This window comes from Solenopsis invicta, chromosome 9, assembly GCF_016802725.1.
Source record: "Solenopsis invicta isolate M01_SB chromosome 9, UNIL_Sinv_3.0, whole genome shotgun sequence".
Classification (NCBI taxonomy): domain Eukaryota; kingdom Metazoa; phylum Arthropoda; class Insecta; order Hymenoptera; family Formicidae; genus Solenopsis; species Solenopsis invicta.
This window is the reverse complement of record NC_052672.1, coordinates 12,664,667-12,675,534: the sequence shown is the minus strand read 5'-3', so window position 1 is coordinate 12,675,534 and position 10,868 is coordinate 12,664,667. Positions and strand designations below refer to the sequence as shown.

The window sequence follows — 10,868 nt, the reverse complement described above, 5'->3', positions numbered from 1 at the left end:
ATTGAGCACGTCACTGAACAAATAAAAGCAACCTGACATATAACTGCACAAATTTTCAGGTAGAAAATAATATTTTTATTAAATCTATTAATAAGTCTTCTAAGAAAAAATATTTCCTAATCTATAGCATATACTTAAGTAAATGGATATTGTATATAGTTTATAATCATTTTATAATATTGCTTTACAACTTCTCGATTCGTTTTGGAGTTTTCTTTTTTTATTTTATGCATTACATATCCAATAAATTTTCATGCATTCGTTATTTTGAAAATGAAGAAACTTTATAACTCACTGGACCAATGCGCAGCAGCGGAATTGTAACACGGCTACATTAATCTGTAAAATGCATATAAAATCAAATTATAATAGCGACCAAAATTAATATTTTATTTGTAAATTAAATTTATGAAATAATAAATTATTTTTTTATGAAAACAAATTTTTCTTTTTAACTGTTTTTTTTTGCATACATGATTTTTTAATTTGGAAAAAAGTTATTAAAATTTAACTTAATTGAATCTTAATGTAACTTTTAAGTAGTTAGATTTTCGTTCATGTAATTTTTAACGTAACTAAATAAATTTCATAAACCATTAACTTTAACTACTTAATTTAATTAAAAAAGTATATTAAATTCCCAGATAGCACACAATATTTTAATGACAAGTTATTTTATGACAAGTTATAAATATTATTATTTTAGTTATTAATATTTATTACTATTTGCATTTCATATATTACATAAATATTTTATAAATATTTTATATATATATAAAAGTCATAAATATCTCACCCAAGGGTTGCTCCGCCGTCGCCTGGCCACCTCCTCCTCTCCTCTCGTCCCTCCGTCGTTGCACAATGCACATCCATGACACTCAACAAAACACTCGCGAAAATAAGGTTAACAACACTCGCTCGCCCGTATACTAATCATTGTAATGCGATGATCGTCCGGCAGTTTACACGACGTCCCCGATTATACCACGCGACGCGTTTTTAATATCGAAAGAACAATGCGAAATAGATCGCGTCGAACTGTAACTTTTTCGGCACTCGGTTGGAACGACGCAACGGACGAACGGACGACGGACTCCAAAACAAAGAATGCTTCTCGCGTAGATAATTTCACGCGCGTATTTAACTAACAATTGACATCGCGACGACCGCCAGGCACTTCGCACGACACTTGAATCCCGATATCACTAGCACGCGTTCCATTAATCGAGCGACGAAAAAATTAACGCGGAATGTGCGGGTCGTGCGTAGCCATAACTTTTTTCGGTATCCGCGAAGGCGCCAAATTGGCTAGATAATTTCACGCGCCACCTATCGTGGGTCATTAGTAATAGTCCTAAGACGCGAGCGTACACAGTTGTTTTACGGGTGTCCCGCGACAGGTGGCGCGGCGCGTGTAATTATCTAGCCGATTTGGCGCTTTCGCTGCTACCGAAAGAGTTATGATTATTCTTGCACTTTTATCCAGCGATTAACGGAACGCGACTCGAGAGACATGCAATTCGGGGTCGTCGCGTTGTTGATTATACGCGCGTGAAATTATCTTCGCGAGAAGTCTCCGTTGTTTTGGAGTTCCTTCCTAAACGATAGTCCGTGGTAGACGACAAATTTCGAACGCAGGAGTACGCGCGTTTTACATTTTTACGTTGCACCGCGACGCGTAACTTAACCTAACCTAACCTTTCGACCGGTTAGCCGCAACCAAAACACTTGCTGACACAACACACGCGTGTATGTACTCCGGACGATTATTATGTCGGCGTTCTCACGTACGCTGATAAACGAATTGAGACCTTAAACAAACACCCGTGGATCAAAAAATGCAATCGGTCAACAGACGACGGATCTTTGTCATCAATGATCCATTGCCCGTCGGTCGATCGCTTTGTTCGATCCGCGAGTGTTTGTTTTCGATTTCAATACGTATGTTTATCAGCGGACGTGATGATCGTCCGGAAACGTGCGTTTATTGTGCGTTAGCTACGGTTGGAGCCACCGAACCTGAAGGTTATATCGCGCGCCGCGGCGAGGTGAAGGTATCGCATGAAGGTGTCCGCGCGTTTCCATCGTTCGAGAGTCGGCTAACGTCATTGTGGTCAAGTGACAAGTGCCGCGGGTCACAACTCACGGATAGCGCTTGCTGTTTTGCATTAATTTCCCGTTGTATCGACATAATAAATTGTGCATCGCGTACATCGGAAGTGTCGTGCAGGTGCGAAGTACCGCGCGATCTTCGTGTCAAATCAATTCGCCATACTCACAAGCATATTGACAACTTGTTAGATCGCGAAATTCGTTCGACCGAAGCTCGTCGCGCAAGCGATAGCGTCAGTGATCCGTCCGCGGATGTTGTTTTTGATCTCAATTCGCGTACGTTTATCAGCGTATGTGAGAACGCGGACGCAATAATCGTCCGGAGTATACGCGTGTGTTGTGTGTTAGCAATGGCTGCGGCCAACCGATCGAGAGGTTAAGTGACGCGTCGCGTCGCGACGCGGTGTAACAGTGATCGCGCGTACTCCTACGCTGGAGATTCGTTGTCTACCACGAGGTGCCGTCCAGTATGTCGCACGACGGTCGATTATTACTTAGTAGTGTTTTTGTGAGTGCCACAAAAAGCAACAAGCAGGAACAAGAGAGGAGGAGGAGGACTTGGGAGACATCGTGCAACGGCGGAGCAACCATGAGGTAAATTAGTACATGATAATAATTAATAAATTACTTTAAGAGAACTCGTTTGTTGAATTTTTTTAGATGATATAATTATTTTATTAATAAATTATTTTATTAATAAATTACTTGAAAAAAATGAATAAAAACACAATGGACATGTAACGTAATCAATTTTTGCAATATTTATTATTGCGGATGTTGTTATAATGTGAATTATATTTATTTGTGCTTTACAGGTCGACGTTGAAAACTCCGCTGCTGCGCATCGTGTGTCGGTGAGTGACATTATATTTTACTCTAGTAATGAATCTCTATTGAATATATGACAGAGATCCATTGCTCCAGATATTGATCCATTTAAAATAGATGCACTACAATAGATTAATGTGAATATTTAATTCTGGAAAGTATGTCCAACAATTTATTAAATATACTAGTAAAATAAAACGTGTATATTAATCTGTTAAAGTATATTTTAATGGACGTTACCGGAAAACGTAAAGTTCTTCTGAATAGCTAATTTGTGTTTTAACGAGTATTAGAGTCTTTGATATAAAAGAACTTTTTTGATTAAGAAAAAAATATAAAAAAAGTAAAAAAATGTACGTTAAGTTCGAATAGTTCTGAATAATATATACGATTTTTTTCGACGAGTTCTAGAGTTCTCGGTAGATTTTAGAAATAGTTCTGAAAATGTAAAAAAAATTGGGATCGAATTCTCAAAAGTGATATTAAAAAAAATAATCAAAATTTTGAAAGTATTAGTTTTACTACTTTCGAGTAATTTTCTCATTAAAACTTTTGATAGAATTCTACGGCGGCTATTCAGAACACTCTAGCAGAACTTAAAAAATTTTTTCACATTTTATTAAAAATTCTTTACACTTGCAAAAAATTTGTTCATTATATTTTTATCTATAACATTGATTTTTGACGATATAATCAAAATTGTTTTTTATTCAAGGACTTTGATAATTGTATTTTAATTCAAAATTTGGTTTCTGCAACCGCTGAAAAATTTTTTGCGACTTATAATTTGGGAAATTTCTGCTGTAGAGAATTATGTATGTGTTCGTAGATAATATTTACAAATACACTGAAAAAAATTATTAATTTAACTTAAAATTTTTTAACTTGATTAAATTTTTTTAGTGTATGTATTTACGTATTTAAGTTAAATATATAAATTTGAACCGAGAAAATTTAATTAAGTTGAAAAATTTAGTCAATTTAACAACTTTTTCTCATGTATAATTTTAATTGGATTATAGTACACGACAAATTTACTAGAAAATTTAATGACAATAAATTTGCTGCATCTGCGATTTATCTATAAGTCGTCCCACCTGTCAGAAGGCGCATAGAACGAAAGATATCCCTGGGGCGCTTACCTTGTCGGCTGACCCTTCTTTTGAACGGAATGAAGGTCGGATGACATATCGAATGACAAGAAGATGTCAAGAAAAAACTTGATATACGATTCGTAAACGATTATTATTCGAATTCTTACAAAACGATTCCTCTTTTTTCATCTCGTAATGTTAAAAACCTTTGCCACAAAATTATCAAAAATAGTCAGAAAATGTAAGACGTGTTAATAGAAAACTATCAAATTGTTGGGATAACATAAACATGTGTATTGATCAGAAAGAAAAACTTTTTTAAAATAATTTTAAAAAGAAAAGTTACATATATTCTATTCAAATATATTATTAAAATATATGATGGTCAAATTATAAAAACATATAATTTTTAATTTGATACTTTATTTTGTATAAAATTTCATGACATATAATATAGTTTACACAACACATATAATCATTATAAAATTTATGTAAAATCCTATTTTACAAAATATCACAAATGAGAATACAGATAGAGCTTCCAGTATTCTTGAAAAGCAGTGGGAGAATAAAAAATTATATGTACAGTCCTTAACAGTTATCAGTCTTTTAAAGTTAAAAAATTGCACTTATTTGAAAATTGTAAATATTTTTTTGTTTCTATTACATGTCTTCTTTTCAATTGATATCACAATCGCTTTACCTTATTATTTTATAATAAAAACTATTTTAAGCTATTGGTATTTTTATGTTATTATTTTTTTATAATACCAAAGAAAATCAATGAGAAAACTTATAGTTTTAATTCAAAATAATGAAAGCGAATTTAACATGGTCTTGAACATGTTAATTAAAATCAAATTATGGCTACGAATTTATATCTTTAAAATCAAAAGTGATTGTTGTTTGAAACATTTTTTGATAAAATTTTAAATTTTTGAAAGCTATCCAACATTCTAATCCGAATTAGCTTTGTTATGTTTATAATACATATATTTATAATTACATCATATAGATATATTATACGATTACATCACATATTGAATGTGAAAAAAATAAGATATTCAAACATTATATTTTTAATTAATTATTTTATAAAAAAAGCATAGATAAACGTGTTTGGTTTTTTGAAAACGATAATAAATTGATAATTTCAATTTTGACCGATATTTTCATAGTCATGTGAAAATTATTTGTTAAAAATTATCCGTTTATGATCATTGTTTCCAAGGAAGAGCATCATATAAATTTTCTTATATAAATTGACTTTCCTTGATATTCTGCTATATATATAATTATAGATATACATGTGTATTATATATATAATTATGTATATACATTTTATACAAAATATAATATTTGATAAGTAAGAACATGTACTTTTTGAATAATAATTTCGTAAAGAATTCAATTTTATAATTTTTATAAAAAATTTCTAAGTTTTTATAAAGTTATATTTTTAAGTTTAGCAATGTATTTTGTATAAAATTATGAAACAAAACTGTGTAATACACACAGTTCGCATAAAATATACTATCATTAAGAAATTTGTGTAAAATGCTATTTTACCAAATTATCATAAAGGATGTGGATACTTCCGATATTCTTGAAAAGTAAATGAGGAATTCGAAATTTCGGTTGAAGAGTTTTCGAATAAACTATTCTTGCTCGTGTCACACCTCTCGGTCACACGAGATTTCCTGCTTCCCTTCTCGTGCGTCTTTACATGCTTGCTGAGGTGGTCACTTCGCGTAAACTTTTTATGGCATTGAGTGCAGAAAAATTTCTTTTCGCCTGTATGCGTGCGATTATGACGCAACAGTTCGTCACTCCGAGTGAATTTCTTATCACAGCGAGGCCATGTGCAGAGATATGGTCGTTCGCCGCTGTGCATTCTGATGTGCGCCTTGAGATGCGACGTCTTGCTGAATATTTTTCCACATTCCGGCACATGACATATGTGCCCTTTAGCTTCACTGCCAAATAGGCCATTATTCTCTTTGGTAATGCAATTAGGACACTGACATCTCTTCTTATTCTTGGATTTATTGGTATTATGTACAAAACTTGGAAGTTGAGATTCCGATGACCCCATTGACGAATGATAGATATGATTCTGAAACATGTGAGATGGGTGAGAATTTTCCGCTTCGTTTGACAACTCTTGCGACATGTTAGGATCTGATAACGGGGTAACATTAGACGGTAACATTGATGATCGATAATAATTGCAGGCGTTCGATGTTTCTGACTCAATCTGATAGTTGGGATGACTTTGCATTCGCAATGATAACGGCAGCAACCTCTCGGTCATCATCTCGGGCTTCGGTATTGCTGTATGTATGTTGTTGTACGTCATTGAGGATTTACAAGTATCGTTATAAGTAGCGGTACCCTGAGATATCAGATTGATCGATGTGCTTGGTGGTAGAGCATACGAGAATGATCCACATTTAAAATCTTCTTGATGAATTAAGCTGGGAGAGGTGACATAAGTGTAATCACTGCTCGATTGAAATGATGGATAATTGTTCATTGACGGTACGTAACGTTGCTCGTAAAAATTGTATTCCTGATTCACACAATTCACAAAATTGTATTCGATTGTATTTATATCGTTCAAATGATTATTATAACACACTGTCGGTGGAGAAAACCGCATTTTCGTTACCTGTGTTACATCAGCTATTGAGGATGAGATCGAAAATGGTATCATTTCCATCTGCAAATAAAAGACATGTATAAGGAGTATAAGTAAAAAAAGAAAAAAAAAGAGATTTTATATATGTATGTCACTTATTACGCGTCTTTAAATAAATCACAAAAAGCAAATGAATAAAGAATAATACTTAATAAGTTAATAAGAATGATGAATGTTACATGTCAATAATAACAATAAAATATTAGGTATATGTTAAAGATAATATACATGCATAGTTACAAGATGCTCAGAAAAATACGTGCCTAATGAAATATCTTAAGAAAACATCAAAATTATATTACAAATATCAAATGATCATCTGATCCAAATTAATTGTTTTTAATTTAGAAAGTATAATAACTTGCATCATCTAAAATTCTTATCTAAATTTATTATATTTTAAAATTGAAAAATTTTATTTATGCATATGCAAATTAAATTGAATTGAAATTGAGTGAGAGTAGATTACAGTTTTTTTAATGGAAATTTTAGAAATGCAGAGAAAGGAATAAAAGTGTATAAATGACTCTAACCTTTTTCCTTAAAGAAAAAAAATTACTAGAGAATTTAGAGACAAGTACTATAGCCGATCGACAGATGAAAATAAATAAAACAAAGTAATGTAAGTTATAAAAAAAAATAATAATAAAAGCAAGAACAAGTTAAAAAAATTTTTAAATTATTTTTGTTGTTAATATTATATTTAAAATAAAATAATTAAATTAAATTTGATATTAAATTTATTTAAAATATTTTTTTACGAAAATATTATAGTCTAAATATATTTTATTATAATAAAATATACTTTTAAATATTGAATTTTTTATTATGCCTTAATGTTATTGATAGTTGGCAGTATATATCATATGGCCACACAGTATAGTTTCAGGCAACAATCATATACCATGTTGACGCACTGAAACATTCTTTTGTTTCTCTCTGTTTGCATATTTATGAAAAATTGCTTATTTGTTCTATTTTATTGTTATTTTTAGTATAGCTATAACAAAAAACCTTATATATCTCAAGATCATCGGCAAGATGCAATTTCTTATGTGTTCTTACATCTACTGTTTCTTTTCTTTTGTGTATTTATATGTAAATATATTATGCTCAAAGGAGAATTCGATAAAACATTAAGACATTCTAAAAAAATTTATTTTGTGTTCTTAGTTTTCATTAAACAAAAATTAATATCAAATTTCTCTCAAAAATCTATTATTGAAAAGACACTTGATTATTAGGATATCATAGATTTAAAATGTTTATCCATTGTATACTTTGCTTTTTCTCTTGCTTATAAATTTTAATTACATATACTCTTTTCATCTTCTAAAGAAGCTTGTCTTTGATCTATTTTTTTAAATAAATTGTATTGTAAATTGTATTATATTCATTACAGTTGCACTTCATACATTTTGAAATTAAAAAATATTTATTGTGTGCCTTGACGGTTTGCGGGACACACATTTCAAAATCTTAATTTCAAACAATTATTATTGTTAAGAAAATACGAACACATACCGCACGTAATGAAATTTTGCTTTTCTTTTCACTATGCGGTCAAATTGCACGCACTGTACACGTGAGAGGAATCGCATAATTATTTAATATATATAATTATACATATATTGAAACAAACCTGTGGATATATATCTTGTGGACGCCGAGAATTTGTTTCTTGTCCTTGTTCTTGCCATGATGCCATGTGCATGTTGTAACTAATACAGAAAATAAACAATATACTGTCAAACTTGAATATATAAAGTTAGAAGTATGAATAGAATTTAGTTTATTGCAATTCTTAAAAATACACAAATAATAAAATTAATTAAAGTTATTATTTAAAAGTCTAATAGAGCGGACTTCTAAATTACATTAAACATCTCAATCAATTTTTATATTCAATTTTTTAAAGACTTGCTTTCTTTGTAGTCACAAGTGGTTGGTGAAATCTTTGCATTTCCCCCGTGCGAAGATAGATGAGAAAGAGAGAGAATTAGAATACTCTTCTTCTTATTAGAATGTTCGGACACTGGTTTCGAACAGAACGCTCTGCTCCTACTTTTAACACTGAGAGTAGACAACTCGAATGATGTTGAGAAGACGGAGCTACACGCTTTATTCATAAAGAGGGGGTAGAAATGTGGAAATTCTTTAACGCGCATGCGCGTATATCCATTTCCTTTTGTCATAAATCATCTTCAAATCTCGACATGCATCAATTATAAATCTGAATTGAATACAATCCTAAGAAAATCATAGTTTATTCAGCAATTTCCCTAGAGATTTTCTAACATTTTTTTTTCTTTCTTTAAAATGAAGACAGAAGTAGAATTCTTGCGAGACATTTCTGTTCAAACTTTATTTAATTACCTTAACTAAGATAATATAATCCAAGTAGCGAATTGAAGTTATTTGTTATCACTTTAACGTCAAAATGCCGTCGAAGACGTTGTGTTTTTCTTATGATTTGTAAACATTAGATTAAAAATATGACATTAATTGAAATTCAAGAAAATCAGGGAAAATTCTGAAATAGCTGACGACTTTTAATTTCTTCTTAAGTTTTAACAATCAGTAATATATTATAGCAATAATATTAATATAAGAATTATTAATAATAAAAGTCAAGAAAATTATAATATCAATGTCATACTACAGTTATATTTCTAAAGTCTAAAGTTTTTGAAAAGATAAATCAATTTTTTAATAAAAAAATCTTGCCACTACTCTTGCTTTCCTTTCTCAGAAACTGTTTCTCAGAAATCCTTTCTTAGAAAATCTCAAGGGAACACAAAAAGTAATATTAACACATAGAAAGCTGCTAAAATACTAAAATAGAATGTTTTTTTTTTTTAATTAAAATATTTCTAGAAATGGAACATTAACTATAAACAATAGGACAGTTTGAACATATGATATGACCGCGATTTAAATAAAAAAGAATTTTAGTTTTTAAAATATTAGTTTAAACATTTATATAAATCCACTTTTACGTCTCTTTTAAATTCTTATCGTGGCGTACTCTACTTTTTACACATTAATTTGTGCGGTTTTTTAGAGAAATTAAATTACCTAATCAAGATATTATGCAAAATACGCTTTCTAGAGTTAATCCATTACAATATAAAATGTAGAACTCGAGCGAAAATTTTAAAGCATTTTTTTCTTTCAAATGATATATCTGTCATATGTTGAAAATTTGCTGGTATCATTTGTTATAATTTTGTACAGTTATCATTATTGATAATACTACTTTAATATAACTACAGTTTAATATCTTATTAAAAATTCCAAATCTATATCGCATATTTTTTCTTTCTTTTTTTTTATCTTCCTTCTCTAGAGGACCAACGGAAATCAACTGTCCCTTGTCATATTCTGATCATTTTTCTTCTTCCTGTTTTCTCACCATTCTGAGAATAACAAATTTTGCATACGTATCGAGTTCAAATAGCGATTTGACCGCAGGCAAAATCTTTGCTTCTGACCGCTTTTTGACCGCCCAAGATTCAAAGGCGATCATTTTGGTAGGTAATAATTATCGATAAAAACGGCAACGCAGGGGGCGGGAAGGGGCAGTAGTAGCAGTGGAAGGAATAAGCTTAATCGTTTGGATTTAATTAGCGGATGAGGCTTTTCGGTTTAATTAGCGGTCCTGCGCGGCCGATGTCGCTTCGTTTAAAGACGCGAATGCCATCGCGCGAAGCTTGTACGTCGACGTAATTATACGATGGCCAATGGTCGCCCGTAGCGTTGTTCTTTATTCCTCTCGTCGATCGTGTACGCTTGCGTGCGCGTTTTTATGCGTGCGTGTATACGGCGAGCCTTCGCGAGGCGTTACATTTTCATGGCCAAGCGATTTAAACTTCCAGTTTGAGAAGTTAATCTTAACCCATACCGGATACGTCAGAGACAATTATCTCATAAGTCGAAAAATAAAACTGTTTGTTTATTCATGGTTTGCTTTACCTTTATCTTTTAAGCGTTACAAATTATGACTCATGAAAAAGGAATACAATTCCCAAAGTGACTGTAAATCATAGACTAGGCAGATAACGTTGACAACAGGAAATTTGATAAATCATAAATTCTGTTTTTGGCCTGCCAGTGCATAAGCTTTTGTTCCA

General features: G+C 31.3%; 1 protein-coding gene across 1 annotated transcript; it reads right to left on the bottom strand.

Annotated features, from left to right (window-relative positions):
- Positions 1-5,464: 5,464 nt before the first annotated feature.
- LOC105198050 (Krueppel-like factor 12) lies at positions 5,465-9,183 on the bottom strand. Its single transcript, XM_026134642.2, has 2 exons — positions 8,378-9,183; positions 5,465-6,756 (listed from the first exon to the last, which is right to left on the bottom strand). The coding sequence occupies exons 1-2, from the start codon at positions 8,447-8,449 to the stop codon at positions 5,611-5,613; spliced, it is 1,218 nt and encodes a 405-aa protein (XP_025990427.1). The 5' UTR covers positions 8,450-9,183; the 3' UTR covers positions 5,465-5,610.
- Between the last annotated feature and the right edge of the window lie 1,685 nt (positions 9,184-10,868).

Excerpts from the sequence above, each read along its gene's own strand:
- LOC105198050 (XM_026134642.2), bottom strand. The coding sequence starts at position 8,449 with ATGCACATGGCATCATGGCAAGAACAAGGACAAGAAACAAATTCTCGG. Across the intron at positions 6,757-8,377 it reads CACAAGATATATATCCACAG|ATGGAAATGATACCATTTTC; the intron begins GTTTGTTTCAAT and ends TTTTATTTGCAG.